General features: G+C 40.7%; 1 protein-coding gene across 4 annotated transcripts in view; it reads left to right on the top strand.

Moving 5' to 3' along the window:
- The window catches only part of WNK1 (WNK lysine deficient protein kinase 1), a 95,779-nt gene that overhangs the window by 69,301 nt on the left and 10,579 nt on the right, over positions 1-15,899 (top strand). For 3 of the 4 annotated variants that reach the window (XM_056508606.1, XM_056508630.1, XM_056508621.1), the window contains 13 exons: positions 421-512; positions 1,042-1,204; positions 1,507-1,623; positions 2,798-2,971; positions 3,754-3,805; positions 3,967-4,107; positions 4,502-5,928; positions 8,488-8,571; positions 11,352-11,438; positions 12,052-12,121; positions 13,576-13,652; positions 14,103-14,761; positions 15,628-15,830. In XM_056508606.1, the coding sequence (XP_056364581.1) occupies positions 421-512; positions 1,042-1,204; positions 1,507-1,623; positions 2,798-2,971; positions 3,754-3,805; positions 3,967-4,107; positions 4,502-5,928; positions 8,488-8,571; positions 11,352-11,438; positions 12,052-12,121; positions 13,576-13,652; positions 14,103-14,761; positions 15,628-15,830 (3,346 nt within the window). The remainder of the gene's footprint in view (positions 1-420; positions 513-1,041; positions 1,205-1,506; positions 1,624-2,797; positions 2,972-3,753; positions 3,806-3,966; positions 4,108-4,501; positions 5,929-8,487; positions 8,572-11,351; positions 11,439-12,051; positions 12,122-13,575; positions 13,653-14,102; positions 14,762-15,627; positions 15,831-15,899) is intronic. The other variant, XM_056508613.1, reaches the window with a different exon arrangement.

Genomic DNA, 15,899 nt, shown 5'->3' with positions numbered 1-15,899 from the left:
ATCAAAGACAAGCTGCAATCAATAGCCTTTGAGAATCTGTCATTATGCCTATTCCTTGCAGTGTGGTTCTTGCAGGGAGAATTGGAATTGTCTTTGTGTTCTGCATTGGCTTGCCTTTTGCACATTCTGTTAGTAAGACTGTGACTGCATGGCCAGCTGTAGTGACATGTGGCAGTAGAAAGGATGTGTGGCTGGTTTCCTCTCCTAACCTCTCCTCAGATGATGTTTTGCTTCACTGCAGTTTGCTCTAGAGTATTTTGTAAACTAGAGCTGCCCTAGATGCCAGCTATTTAAACTCCTAAAAAGGCAGAGCTTTCAGCTTTACAACTGGTTTGGGAGGAAACACTGAAGACTACTGGGTTGCTTGAAAAGGAACTGTACTCTCTGGGGGGGTTCTTGATTGTAGGTTTCTATCCATAGGGTACTCAGGGAGCCTCACAGACTGCTTCTTCAGAGACTCTTCCAGTGACACAGCCTGCTCAGTCTACCCCTTTGACTTCTTCTATGGATAGGTGAGCACTGTTTCTTTTCACCAAACTGACTTTCAATGTCATGTGTTAGATTATACTTCCATGGATAATCTTTGGATTTATTTGTTCACCAGGGATATGTTTTTTTCACTGGGAGTGTTCTTGAGGATGTGAGTAACCAAAGTTCCTGGAGGAAAAACAGGGTCATGAAGGGTGGAGTAGATTGTGGTTTATGGAGGGAATAAGTTAAGGTTGTGTGTAGTGATTAACTTTTTTGTCGTGTCAAATGGATCATAAGAGACAGGTTTTTTTGTTCTTTTGGCACTTAAACAGAATTCCAACTCCAAATAACTTGAAAGCATAAGATAGATTTGTACAACTCAGCTTGCAAGAGGGGTAGAAAAGTAATTATAGTTAAAATTTCTATTTAAGCAACCCGAGGTGTTAACAGGACTCTTTTTCCTCTAATCCATGATTAACACACATAGGCCGCTTCCCAGTACAGAATAAAAGTTAAAGTTGCAGATATGGAATGCATGGATACTAAAAGGAAGTTGCCTTTTATTTCTAGTGCACATTCTGATGTTGCTTCAGGATTGAGTGATGGCAACGAGAATGTCCCAGCTTCTAGTGGCAGGCACGAGGGGAGGACAGCGAAGCGTCACATGCGCAGGTCTGTCCGCAGTCGCTCTCGCCACGAGAAGACTTCTAGGCCGAAACTGAGAATTCTAAATGTGAGTATTTTTTATTTTAGGGACAGCTCAGTAGTAATGATGTATATTTGACCCTTTACAAGCATTACAAGTATATGGTAACATTGGTTTGCTTAGCTACCAGTGGTTCCACAGACTATTCCAGAATATTCAGTATATCCTCAGACAAAAATCATGCTCTACATGGCACCATTTATTAGACTGGAAAGATAGAACATGTTTGTATTATACCAGTACTGTTCATGTGTCTCGGTGAACTTTAAAATCTCAGCAAGCTTAGGTTCTTGTGCTTTTGGTTTGAAGTATTCTTTGCTTTGCTTTAGGTTTCAAACAAAGGTGATCGGGTAGTGGAATGCCAGCTAGAGACGCACAATCGGAAAATGGTTACTTTCAAATTTGATTTGGATGGTGATAACCCTGAGGAAATAGCTACAATTATGGTAAGATATATTTTTGAGATGAAGAATCCAGTCAGTTGTATTTTTTTCTTTATGGTGTAGAATTGGTCTCCTATGCAGCATGGTGTGTTCATCTTATCACACAACTAGAAATTTGGCAGTAGTTTAGCAGTTCTGATTATTAATTAATGCTGCGCATGCAAGTCACATGAAAGTTTATGTCAGTTTTTACCTTAGGATTGAGGTTTTTATCAAGTAAAAAAACTGCTTCTGTTTTTTTGGTTGGTTGTTTTTTTGTTTTTTTTTTTTTTTTTTTTTTTGTTTTGTTTTTTAATCTGACATTTTCTAAACGGCAGGCAATCTTCTAGTAAGTGCCTAGTTAAAAAAAAATTCTATTTGCTTTTCTTAGAGCAGACATTGCTAGATCTTCTTATTCTTCAAGTGTTTCACCATCCTTGTCAGGCACTTCCTCTTTTGCAGCAGAGATTCTGTGACTGACAGCTTTACTTCTGTTTCATAGATTATCTCTGAGAGTTTTGCCATGCATAGTTTCAGGAGACAGAATACTCTCATGGCTTAGACCAAATCAAAAATATCTTTCTAACAACCAAGTATACTTGTTTAAGCTAGTTTTGTCCAACATAAGCAAGAGAAGTTATTTTCATAAAGCAATATAATGTATTGCAACTAGACAGGCTGAGCAGTGGAACATAATTCATATTGGCTTTTTTGTTCCACAGCCAGACTTTAAATCAGTGATATGCAGCCTGCATAGAAGAGAAGTTGTATATGGCATGGAAAGAGAGAAGCACAGAATACATCTTGGAATACAGAATTTTCAATTTCTTTTATATTATAGTTCTCTTTAAATGTGTCTCTTAATGAGTGCGCATTGCATTCATTAGACAGGAGGAATTGCAGTAAGATAAGGCTGCTAATTTTAAATTTCCCTGTGCTAAGCAAAGATTGAGGTGACAGTCTGATAAAGAAGTGAGATCAAATGTTGTTCCACTGCAAAGATTAAACCAGGGCACACGCTTCTGTGCTGGAGATAATTTGAGAAACAGTGTTTTTCTCTAAGGTGTCACCACTTTCATCTTGTTCAGAAGAACAGCAAAGGGAAGACAAACATTAGCACCAAAACTAAATGGTGGTTATTCAATATATTGTTTGGAAATTGTTTGTGGAAAATGAACGCTGCTTTGTTCTTTTACAGGTGCAGAATGAGTTTATTTTAGCAACAGAGCGAGACTCATTTGTAGAACAGGTACGAGAGATTATTGAGAAAGCAGATGAGATGCTAAGTGAGGATGCAAGCGTGGAGCCAGAAGGGGATCAGGGCTTGGAGAGTATGAGGACAAAAGATGACAGCTTCTTCCCGGGGTCTCAGGTATGTGAAGGACAGACTGCCTCAGCTGTTGGTATCTTCCATTTTGGGTGGTATGGCTTTGTGAGTAGAGCTAGCTAGAAACTTCCTGTCATGAGAGATATCAAAGATCAGTAATTAAAAGACAAAAAGAGAAAGCTTCATATCAGAGTGAGTGCCTAAAACTGAGTTAAAAAGCTATAATAAAATAAAAACCCTCTTACTTTCTAATGTGTTTGAAGACTTCTGAAGCTGCTGAATCTCTTAACAGCCCACTAAACAGACAGTCTTAAATGCTGATGCTTCTTGGATTTGAGATTATTGTGAGGTAGGACAGTAAAACCCCAGCCCTGTGCTGCTCAGTAAACACTTGAGAGCCTGGTCTCAGGTCCTCCATCCAATGAAGTACGAAGAGATTGGGTAACTCGGTTAGGAAACATAGATTTTGAAACTCTTTGCTGGATGCTGAAAGCATTCAGGTAACATTTCCTGAATCTCTGCCTTAATTACAGGCAGAACTAATTTGGAACATCCATTTATCTGCAGGATGTTTAAGGAAATCAGTTGGATTTCCAAAAGAATTTTTAGATCAGTTTGTTACATTGACAGTCACTAAGCTGAGAATTTCTAAAAACACTGTAGCTGACGTTTATCTGGGCAGAATTCCTCTAGTTTGGTGATGGTGCTTGGGTCCCAAGTGCTATTGCTTCCCTTAAATGCCCACATGTCAGTAAGGTAGCATTTTAAGAACTATCTTGTGGGTTTCTGTTTCAGAATAGAAGTTTAAATTTTATCTTACTTTACAGAAATTAGAGTTCAAACAGCCAGATCCTACATCTTCCATGCCACAAAGAATAGGTAAGTCTTTTGTGATTTTTTTCAACAGTTATCTTTTTCTGTTTCAGCGGATGGGTGCAGCCAAGTTTTTATTTTGTATGATGGAGTGCACATTCCATATTGCAGGTTATGTGTTTAATTACAACCCTGTGTCACTAAACATCCACCTTCTTTTTGTTTAGGGGTTCCCTCTAGCTCCTTTACCCAGGTTGTTCATTCTGCGGGAAGACGGTTCATTGTCAGCCCGGTCCCTGAAAGCCGACTGAAAGAACAGGGCTTTTTCACATCTGCTGCTGCTGGAGGAAACGAGACTTCAGATGTGGGTGAGTTGTCCAAACTCCTAAAATGCATAAGATATGTTCATCAAAACTGTGAAGTTAGTTAAGTGTTCCTCAAGTCCTCTTGAAGTATATGGGGAAGCAGGGAGCTGTCTGTGCTGGTAAGAGGTGACCATAATTTGGGTCACACCATGCAGGGCTCTTGGAGGAAAACTGCTGATGAGCAGCCTGCAAGACTCTGGAACCTTAATTCTGTATTTTAATATAAGCCTGGATTTCTGTTCTTGTTGTTTTGGTGTGGGTTTTTTGTTTGGTTTGTTGGGGTTTTTTTATGCTAAGAAGTAAATGTGGTCTTAGTCTAGCCATAGACAATAATACTCTAATGAACTTTCCATACATAATGGATAGGAAAAGGACTGATGATTTTCTTCTCTTCCAGTTGCAGCATCTCCTGTTCACGGTCCTGGAATGAATCTCTCCCACTCAGCATCATCACTGAGCTTGCAGCAAGCTTTCTCTGAGATGGGGCATGCTCAAATGACAGAAGGACCTAGCACAGCTCCTCCAGTGTTCAACCAAACAATCCCACCATTTCCACCTGCGCTTTCTACCATGGCCGGCAGCGGTGCAACTCCTGCATCTGTGCCTACTTCTTCAGTATCTGTTTCCTCCAGCACTGGTGTTTCTCTTCCAGGATCTGTTACTTTGCCTTCAGAAAATGCAGCTCTTGGAGCTGCACCAAGCACAAGTGTGCCAAGCTCTATTTCTCCACCTCCAGCCTCCCAGTCTGGACAGCAATCGACAGGTGTTGCTTCCAGCGTGAGCGCCCCTGCTTCTTTCTCCTTATCTGCCACGTCCCAGCCTGCTCAACCAGTGACTGCAGACATTGCTCCCAGTATCAGCACACCCTCATCCTCAGCACTGCCATCTGCCCAGGTTCCTGGTGTCACTGCTTTCGGTGCTGCTGCACCAGCTGTGACATCTCAGTCTACTCCCCAGATTGGGACTAGTATGGCAGCACCACAGACGTCTGTTGCCCCCTCTCTGGCTCAGAACGTGGCTTTGCAGCTTCCCCAGCTCAGCAGCAGTGGCTCTGTGTCCAGTCTGGCAGAAACAACAGTTGTCAGTGCTCCACAATCACTGCCTGAGAGTGGGAACTCTCTGGATAAATCACATGCCTGCAATGCAGCTGGCTTATCTCTTCCAATCTCTGCACCTTTATCATCCTCGATTGCATCAAGCATATGTGGTTCAGTCTCTCAGCCAGTGGTTCATCCCTTACTTGTTCCATCAGGAATTACATCAACACCTGTCCTACCCCAGATTTCAGGTGCAACACCCATGTTGCCCCAGGTTCCCTTACCTGGTGTCTTGCCACAACCAGTCACTAACTTGCCTGCAGTACAGCAGACTTTGATCCACAGCCAGCCTCAACCAGCTCCATTGCCCAACCAGCCTCACGTTCACTGTCTGGAGGCTGATGCTGATGCTCAGTCTAAGGCCCCTGGTATTGATGATATAAAGACCCTGGAAGAAAAGCTACGGTCTCTCTTCAGTGAGCACAGTAACGTGGGCACAGTGCATCCATCAGTGTCTCTGGAGACCTCTCTGGTGATGGAAACAACAGTTGTTCCTGGCATCCCAACCACTGCTGTTGCACCAACCAAACCCCTGACATCCATTAGCACTTGTATACCTCCAAGCAGTTTGCCTCTTGGACCAACTGGCTTGCCAGTGGTGACTCCAGTTGCCACTCCTGGGCAGGTGATCACCCCAGCCAGCTACGTGTCAGCCTCGAGCAGCATTGCCACGGCAGCAGTGAAAGCAGGGACCTCTCCTTCAAAGCCCCCTCTCAGCAGGGTACCGGTAAGAAACACAGTAGCATGTTCAGCTCCTGCCACAAACAGCCTTCTTGGGCAGGATCCTTTTTGTAAAGCAAAATATTTATTCAGGAAGAAGTTTCTTCATTTAATGCAGTATTGAAAGGTTTGTGCTCTGATTGGTTTTATGTGTCCCATGTTTTGTCCCTAAAGGACATAAAAGGTCCAATTCTGTTTTATGCTTCTGTGACATGTCTCTTATGTCACTGTTAGTTTTTCTTCTTAAACTACAAAGAGTGAAGCAACTGTAGTTTGTTTGGGTTTTTTTTTTCTTGATACTGATTTTTTCAAATAGAATTTTGATGTCTTACTTTAAATAGCTTTTGATCTTTTTACATGAGCACTAGACTGAGATGGTTGGTTATATATTTCACAAAGTGGTGCATTTGAAATAGCATAGTTTTGCTTTCTGTCATGAAGCTGTTCTTTGCAGTCAAGGGTGAACCTGACTGAAAGGATTTTTTTTTTAAGTTCTCTGCTACTTATTTGATACCTGGATACTGTTTCTCTTTGTTAGATTTATGAGAGCAGGATTTTGAGAAATTTAGAAGATACCTGAAAATAAACTATTTTTTTTTTTGTTTACTGACTCATGCTCTACAAGCAGAACACTCTTTTACAAAGAAGTAATGATTCTCAGGAACAACTTGAGAGGTGCTGTGGATGTTGTTACCTGCCCACCAGCCAGATATATCAATATGTGAATTTTTTTATTAAATGTCTGCCTGTGTGGGGACACAGCACATTTCAGTATTTTAAACTACTTTGGTAGTCCTTTCCTTAAATGGAAAAGTAGCTCCTAAATGGAAATAAATTTAAAAATTTTCAGATATTCAACAAACCAGAAACTTTAATACTCGCTTCTTTTTGTTTCTGTAATGTTTTTTTGTACTTATCAACACTTTGTGTTGATTGTCTTTAGCCAGCTTTGCTATTAACCAGTTTCAGGCCATTCAGGTTGAGCCAATGCATCTCCATTCATTAGCAAGCTTTCCCATCTACTCTTTGTAGTCAAAGACAATAAAAAATCTCTGCTATGGAACAGTGGGAATATGTGCCAAAAAAATTGATTAGGAAATCTAGACACAAAGGCATGCATTGATATTTCAATGAAATTGAAAATCAGAAAAGAAATAGTAGAAAAAAATGGGAACTGGTATTAGTTCAGGAGCAGTTGGAGCAGTTAGAAAATTGCCAGTTGCAAACCTGTAATTACAAAGACTTGGGCTTAAATGGAATAAATGTTATAGGGCTTTTGGTTGTCAGTTGTAGAAATCTGACCTCCTCTCTGAAATTTTCATTTATAAATTAGTTTGGGTTTTTTACAAAGCTTAATTTTAATTTCACTTTGTGTTGCTGCTGAGGATTAAAGAGCTTACTGCTTTAGTCCTCTGGGTTTGCTCTAGACTGTGTCTTGTATTTATTTTGTTTATGGCCAGACTGTTAACCTAGACAGTTAAATGTGTTTCAGCTTGTCTTACAAATGTATTTAAAGTATGTTTTGCCTCTTACTTATAAACTAAATGATGAAGTTACCACAGCTTAAAAATTTATCATTCCTCAGAGCAGGTAACATCCTCTCATGTTCCTGCTGTACAGAAAAGCTGAGCTAATGCAACTGGGCCTAGCTCTTGCTGAAATGTTATTGGGAGGACAGATAACTCTGGGAGTGCATCTTCCCTGCAGTTGGAAGCCTTGGTTTAAGCTGTGGTAGCACTGCAGGGCAGAGCTGTGGCTGGAGCTCACGGGGCTCTGTGTGCTCACACTTCATGGGCACTGTCAAACCTCAGGATGACAGCTGAGAATAAGAGTTGCAAATTGTGTTATGGGTTGCTTAATTCCTAGAACTTCCCACTTCCCTAACAATGGAAATAACTAACTGGAATGTGCTGTCTGAGCAGGTGAGGAGGCTTTGATGCCTCCTTCTAACCTTTTGAGTCTCTCTAACCTCCTCCACGTAACCTGGATGACTTCCCCTTGCCCAGCTGCATGGCCTAATCACCTTCTGTGGGTCATCAACACCTTTCAGGTTTAAAAAGAAGTGATGGATCAAAAGATTGGTGTAAGACCTCTACAAATCTGTTTCTCAACAAGTGGAGACATCCTCAGGCACTGACAGTTCCTATTCTCAAGTCATGTTGCTTGGAACAATTTGCTGGAAGCATGCAGCTCACAGTTTCTAATGGACAGTTAACATAGATCTATGTAAGGAGACTGAGTACATTCTTGCACCATTTTAGAAATCAGCTTCTTGGAAGAATTATATCCCCAAGATACTTTGTTTGTGAATACTACAGCTTGTTTAAACTGGAAATTGTGGCTGCTCAAAGATAATCTGGATTATACAATACAACAAAGCCAACTTCCCCCAGTTTGGTTGCAAAAGTCCCTAAAGACTCTATGCTAACTGTCCAGGAAGGAATTCTCTACCAAAAAAAATTTAGTTAAGGCTTTTGTTGTGTGACATGACTGACTGTAGCTTGGTATCTGATCCTTCTGTGGTTGCCTGTCTGACGGACGCGCGTTTCCTCTTGGTTATCCGTAGGTGCTACCCATAGGTTCTGACCTTCCGGCTGGCACTCCATCCAGTGAGCAGCTGCCTCCTTTTCCAGGACCTTCACTAACTCAGGTGCTACACAACTTGGCAGATTTGATCTGCTTCTTTTCCCTTCAGAGAGCATGTTTCAATTAAACTCTCCGTTGCATGTTATTAATGTTCTTGGTTTTCTTTTCTTTTGACTGAGTAACCCCTTTTGTGTAACTGTAGCAGTAGCCTGAGTGGCTTCAGCACTGGATGTTCTTTAAAGTCCCTTCCAACCCAAACCATTCTGTGCTTCTGTGCAGCTTGCCCTTTGGGGTGCTGTACCCAGTGCCTAATCAGGCTTAAGGGTTTTAGTGTGTTCATCTGAGCTTGAAATATTTTTTTAAAAAATACAATGCAGAGGAGTGTGTGCATAAAACTTGAACCTGTTTTCTTCTTGAAAAGAGTATCATAGCAAAATAATATGTGATATGTTTATGAAATGTAGAATTGCCTTTGTCAATTTCTCGTGAGGTTTTGGGGTTTGGTTGTTTGTTTTGATGGTTGCCTTTTTGTTTGGTTGTTTATTTCTTTTGTTTATTTTTGGTTGTGTGTTTTGTTTTTTTTTTTAAATTTTGTGATTATTACTAGGGCATGATTACTAGGCTTTAATGTTTACAAAAGATATTTGAAGATCCTTATCATGAACATGACTTGAAATGCTTCCCCTGCTTAGCTTCTGTCCTTGTATACAATAGTCAGCTGGGATGTTTTGTGTGTAAATGGTGGTACTGTGCAATAGAACAAGAGGCATTGGGCAGAAACTGATGCACAGAAGTTCTGCCTAAACATAAGGAAGAATTTCTTTCCTGTGCAACCCTAGAGCAGATTGTCCAGAAAGGGTGTGGAGTCTCCTTTTTTGGAGATATCCAGGAAACCAGCTGGATGCAATGCTGTGCCATGTGCTCTGGGATGGCCCTGCTTGAGCAGATGATCACTGTGTGGATTGTCCAACTAAGGCAGATGACATCTGAAGTTGAAAGAAAAAGGCTTATTCAACTGAAATATTTTCTAAAAGTAGCTCATTTTTATATCTTGATCTTAGAACCATAGGCCATATTCCTGCCCTGTGAGTGGCAAGGAAATGGGCATCTTCTTTCTCCAAACTGAGCAAGAACAAACCACTTGTTTTTTCCCCTGATTTCAGAGGCAGAAGCTGGTTTATCTCTTTTAGTCAATTATTTCTGAAGCATGGTTTTACTGAAGAGAAGATGACAACAATTTGATGATAATTCTTACCTACATTCTTCCCATGTTAGGTGTCAGATGGATCAGGAGACAGCTGGTTAAAATCAGTCATATGGAGTTCACAGTCCTTTTCATTTTCACTGCTGGAAACTCAGTATATTAGTAGTATTTTCCCCTAAGCTACAAAGCACTTGTAGCCCCTTCTATGACTCAAGCCACAGTACCACTGCAAAAGGCTGCTTCCTGTTTGTCATGGGTATTTCTGGCAGGATTTGTGGCATGGAAGAGTCACAAATATAGATCCCTTACTTCTTGTCCTTTGCAAACAACTTACTGAATTTCACTTCTCATTTGAAGTCAGAAGGATTGTCTAGGAATGAGACAAAATTGGAGGAGACCAACTGGATCAAATCTACTTGACTGTTAAGAGCATTTGCTGCTATCACATAATACTTTCTGGAAAATTACTGGCTTGTCTTAAAGTAGATAGGCTTGCCTTCCATGCTGCTTCTGTCACTAATAGGTGATTACACAACTTTTTCCCTTTCTAGCAGACTTGTAATTTGCAGACAGTGTACACGTCATCTCAAGACCAGTTTTGAACAGTCTGTTCCATAGTCTTAAGTACCTGTTCTGTTTATTCCTTCATTGCTTTTTAAAGTGCATTTAGATTAATCTCTCCAGCTTAATTTTGGTCCCCTTGTTCTGTAAGGAAAACTTTACTTCCTGATAAATTGCCTCACTTGTTGCTAAGCAGTTGGATTTCTGAATGGAGTAATAGAAATCTGCATCTTCTCCTTTTTTTTTTTTTTTTTTTTTTTTTTTGTATAATGGAATTGATACAAGCTTTATTGTTCCTAGGGTTTTTGTTTTGTACAAGTCAGGAGGAGTGTTATCCTGGCAACCTGCTGAAAGCATCTTTATGCTATTGGTACCTGTAACTTTCAGTGGAAAGTAGTATTTTTATGCTGTCATGATCTTCAGTTTTAAAAAGAGATACAGCTTTTTGGGGTCTTTTTTTACCTAAAAGACTTGGAAAGATTAATAATGCTGAAGTTTGGATTAAAATTTCTGTTCTGTAGGGTCAGAATTGCAACTTAATCGCATCTGACAATAAGTTCTTCTTTCAGTGTATCTTATGGGCATGGCCCTAATTTAATAATTTTGAAACTTGGGGACTTTTTTTATCTTCAAGATACTTTTAGGTAAAATCATCATCTTCTCTTCCTCTCCCCAATCCAACTAGCCAAGTTTGAAAAAATCTTGTATTCTAACTGAAACAGCTGAAATCTGAGTAATAAGCATATTTGAGAGATTCTGCATCCTCTTCAAGTCAATCCATCTATACAGACTGTCTGAGGGAACTTGTGGGTTGGGTTTTGTTTTTTTTTTCTTGGTTTTTTTTTTTTAATTCCAATTATTTTTCCTGTTCTGTGGTTTTTGAACAAAAATGTTGCATGAATTACTTCCAGCCTTACTGTGCTGTACATAATAAATCTAAATCTGTAGGAAGGAAGCTTGATAGAATTTTAATTTATTTTGTCTGAGTGCTTTAAATTTTAGTATTAAATATGTCTGTTTCTCAACAATGCTGTTATTTTACTTGAGCTGGGACATTGTTTTACTCATTTCTTTCTCAGTCCCAGCAGCCACTGGAAGATCTGGATGCTCAACTGAGAAGAACCCTTAGTCCAGAGACCGTCCCAGTGACATCTGCTCCTGCCTGTGTATGTTTGCAGTTTAGTAGTCTGAAAAACCTCAGTGTTTTGTCAGAGTCCCTTAGGTCACTGCCTTTAATGTCACTACACCAGCATTTAGACTTTTAAAAATAAAAATTCAGAGTCATCTTCCAGTTTGTGGGACTGAGTCAACCAAAATCGGGAAAGTCGGTATATTGCAGTAGATTACATAATTTCCTGAGGCTGTTTTTTGGTATTAGTTGTTATTTCAACTTTCCTGGTGATGTCACCAAACTAGAAATGGAAATGACTGTGGAATAAGGGGAAAGAGCACTAAACAAGCAATATGTGATATGTCAGTCTTAATTTGGGAGGGTGTTTCCAAGTTTGGATCTGAAATTTTAAAAGCTTCTACTGAATGATTGACAATTCAAGTAGCTATTTATGCATTATTTCTGCACAGGCCAAGGGGTGATCTGCTCACAGCCTCAGGGTTATAAGACCTGGAAAATTTCTTGTCTTGATTTTGTCTTTTCATGGGTCATACTTTGTCCCTGTTGGAAGCAAAAGAATATGTAATATGCAGTATGTTGGATTTATTTGCATTCAGTGAAATTGCTAATTACCTTATTTTATTTTGTTTTTCTCCTTGAACGTGCAGTCTGTGCCCTCAGTGGCATCAACAACGGTTACTGGGCCAGTGTCCACAGCAGCACAGTCTCTGAAGGATGGTAAGACAGCCAGGATTGCTTTAGGTGATTCCTCAGCATGGAGATAGCAATCAAAATTGAACAGAGTAACCACTTGGAAGGTTATAGAATTCTCTACTAAGTCATGGAGTGGCAGCTCCTTGAGGGGAGATTATTAATTTTTAGTAGCCAGACTGAAATTTTCCCCTGTAGGCCATGAGGAAGGGAGATGATACATACATGTGTGCTGTAGTGACTCATTTAGGATGTAAAGCTGTCCAAAATGCTAAATTAGAAGTCACAAAGAGTCTCCACTGTGCTGCTAAGGTACAGCATCAGGACCTGAAGGAACAGTTTTCTGTCATGTGCTGTGTTCCTGGCAATAGCAGCAGGACTCATTTTGTGTCATTACACTGTGTTCTGCATTTAGGATACCTCTCCCTTACCTATGGGTGTTTTCATTTCTGTTTGAACAGAGAAACCAAGGTTAAACTACTAAAAATTTAAGAAAGGTAGTAAGAAGCCCAGACTTTCTTCTGTCTGCTTTAGGACAAATGAAGGTTGACTGGATGATCACCAGTTAAAGTCTGTTTGATCAATGACTTTCAAATCTATATGTTTTGAGTTTTTGGGGAAAATCAAAACACTTGCAAAATAATCTGAGGTTTTCCTGTCAGTATTCACCTAACTGTTTTATTTTTTGAAATCTTCTGTTTTTAAAAGAAGCTGTTAATAAGGTGCTGAAATATTTTCTTGAACTGTCTAGTAAACACTATTTAACATGCATGTGCCTCTGAAGTTGAATAACAAACCTTCAGAAGCCAATAAAACCTTGATGGAAAACAAATGAAATAGTCTCATTTTGGGACATTGGTGAACTATAATGTAGAATTCATTAATCTGCTATAGAATGAGTTGGGTTTTGCCTTTTAAATTTAGCAGGTAAAGGTAAACAATCTGGGAAGTTTCTTGATAAACAGAGCAAGCTGTCCAATAGAACTAATTTAAAAATAGAATGTTATTTCTCAGCTTTGTAACTTTATACTGCCAGTGCACAGAGCAAAACTAGGAGCTGGAAAACTTCAGATAGACTGCTTTGAGTAAAGGTGGTTTATAGCATTTCTTCAACCTGCCCCTTTTCTGTGACTAAATTGTCCCCAGTGTTTGTGAAATTTAGGTAATCAGAATAAGCTTTTTCTTTCATAAATTTCAGTTCTATTTTTTATTATTTGTCTATTTCACGTCCCTGTTTGAAATCAGTGTGCTTTTTTACTGTTGCCTAAAAGTGTACTTCTGGCAAATGCATCGTGCAGGGAAGCTTTGTAGAAAAATGCTTCAACTTAACATTAATAATGAACATTTAAATATTAATACAATGCTATGAGTCCAGAAGCTTCTTTGGAGTTAAGAGTTGAGTTTGAAGTACATAAAAATAAATGGTTGGTGTTCAAATAAATTGTTGCTCATTGTTGTAATTGCATTCCCTTTTTGCTTAGTTTTGGCAGCAGGTGATGGAGAGACCAGTGCTGTGGCTGCAGCAGGAGCCAGTGTGCTGAAGATGGGACGGTTTCAGGTAGGAGGAGCTAAACTCACGTGGTTCTTGGTAGAACATCTTTGGGTGGTTCCCGCTTGTGCCAGCTCAGTGTGCCTTGTGCAGGACTTGGCTGTCCACGTAGAGCCTGTGAAAGCAGATCTGCAGAATTGCACAGTCTGTGCAGGTCTGGAGTTCTGAACACAGGGTTTCATCGTGGCAGGCCTTGGTGCTCTTTCACTAACAGTGCTGGGATGATCACTCTGGCCCCATCTGAGGCTGCTGTTTCTTGGTTAATCCTCCACACAGATTACACAGAAGTGCTGCTTTGTGTGGCAGTGTTTTGCCTGGAGAGAAGCAGTAGCTTGCTTTGTGGCGTACCTAGGAAATGAGTTATTTTCCCCTCTCAGATGCATCTTACCATTAAGGAAAATAAAAGCATCATGTTAAGGAAAAACTAAGGAAGTCTGCATGATTGTATTTCTGTTCTAGGTATCTGTGGCAGTGGATGATGTGCTAAAAGAGGGTGACAAACCTGAAACGAAGCCAGTGCAATTTGAAACCACCTCCACTGATTCTTCAAGCCTTTCTGGCAGCAGCCCAGAGAGCACGCTGGTGAAGCAAGCTGAGAGCAGGAAGAGTGGGGCTGTGGCTGCCACCTCCTTGGATGTGGTGGATGGCATTGCTGAGACAGCTCCCAGGCTGTCACTGCCAGGAGATGCTGCTCAGGCCACCAAGGTCGGGCGCTTCCAGGTGACGACGACCGCGGATCAAGTGGGGCGCTTCTCCGTGCTCAAGGCTCGGGATGAGGTCAGCTGTGCCCAGAAAGAGCCAGTCACTCTTCCTCTCTCCGTGGGCTTGGAACAAGTTGCTGCTTCAGCTGCAGCTCCCAAGAAAGAGTTGGAGTCAAGGCAGTCCCCACACATGAATGGTCCATCCTCTGATCCGGAGGCTGCCTTTCTCAGTGGGATGGCTAAGGATTTGGATGATGGCTCAGGGAGCCCAGACTCTGTCCAGCACCTGGGATCCAAGATCAGCCTCCCTGTTCAGAGCCTCAGCAACTCCTTCAACTCTTCCTACATGAGCAGTGACAATGAGTCGGATATTGAAGATGAAGACTTGAAGCTGGAGCTCCGTCGGTTACGGGAGAAGTAAGGCTTTGTCTTTGGGTGGTTGTGTGTGGAATGGGTGCAGCAGGATTCATGTGAATCTCACCTGTACTTCCCTTAGCCCTTGCTAATTGTCAGGAGCCATTGTCAGCATTTATGTGGGAAGTAAGGTTCTTTAGTGGGAAAGCACTATAGAGTTATAACAAAAGAGAAATATACATGTTTGCTGGGCTGAATTTTCTACCCTGTAACCTTGATGTATGTAAACTGCCAGCTGCACCGTGGATAAGAGTGTAGATCTAAGGAAGGTTTGGCATATCACTGGAGTTAGTGGAAAAAACAGAGTCCTGTTTGAAAATGACATACGAGTCTCTGCATTTCTGATATGCATTTCTATTGGTTCTTTTCCTGAAGAGACCTTGTTGGCTCAGAAAAAGAATTTTAAAGTGAAGCAATGTGACCTACTAATTTATTTATACTGAAAGTTGAACTGTTTTTTTAGGGTAGTCGGCAGTTTGAAATCCTGTGTATGCAACTGCTCTGAAACAAATTGTAAGGCAATACCAGTGTAGAAGTCTCCAAGGCCATATGTCTGAGAAAATGAGTAATTAGCTATTCCTGTAGCATTTGAATGCTTTTTTTGTACTTCTGTTTATTCTGGTTTTATGATTGCAACGTTGGGAACTTAGTTTTGGAATTCTAGCCAGGGCTAGAGCACACTGGAAAATGCAAGTGTTCTTCCATGTGTATTCAGTGGTTATTTGTGGAAAAGATTTATTTCCTGCTTTCTTAAATGTTTGAGAATTTGACCAAAGAAGCATCTCAGGCTTGACTGGAGGGGAGGAATTGTTTGCATGTGTGTGTATACATAAAATTCTTGCAAATCCCACTGTTTTGTAACTTTTTAGGCACCTTAAAGAGATCCAGGAGCTGCAGAGCCGCCAGAAGCAGGAGATTGAGTCACTCTACATGAAACTGGGAAAGGCCCCACCTGCAGTAATTATTCCCCCAGCTGCACCCCTGTCAGGAAGGAGGAGACGACCTACAAAAGGAAAAAGCAGCAAGTCCAGTCGTAGCAGCTCCCAGGGACATAAAAGCCCTCAGCTATCAGGTAAGGCTTCCTTCAATATTTTTAGCAGATAAAATAGTCAAAGTACCATCTCTCATTCTTAGATCTGGG

The sequence above is a fragment of the Oenanthe melanoleuca genome, chromosome 1A, assembly GCF_029582105.1.
Source record: "Oenanthe melanoleuca isolate GR-GAL-2019-014 chromosome 1A, OMel1.0, whole genome shotgun sequence".
Taxonomy (NCBI): Eukaryota; Metazoa; Chordata; class Aves; order Passeriformes; family Muscicapidae; genus Oenanthe; species Oenanthe melanoleuca.
The sequence above is the reverse complement of the archived record's forward strand: the minus strand, read 5'-3'. Positions and strand labels throughout refer to the sequence as shown.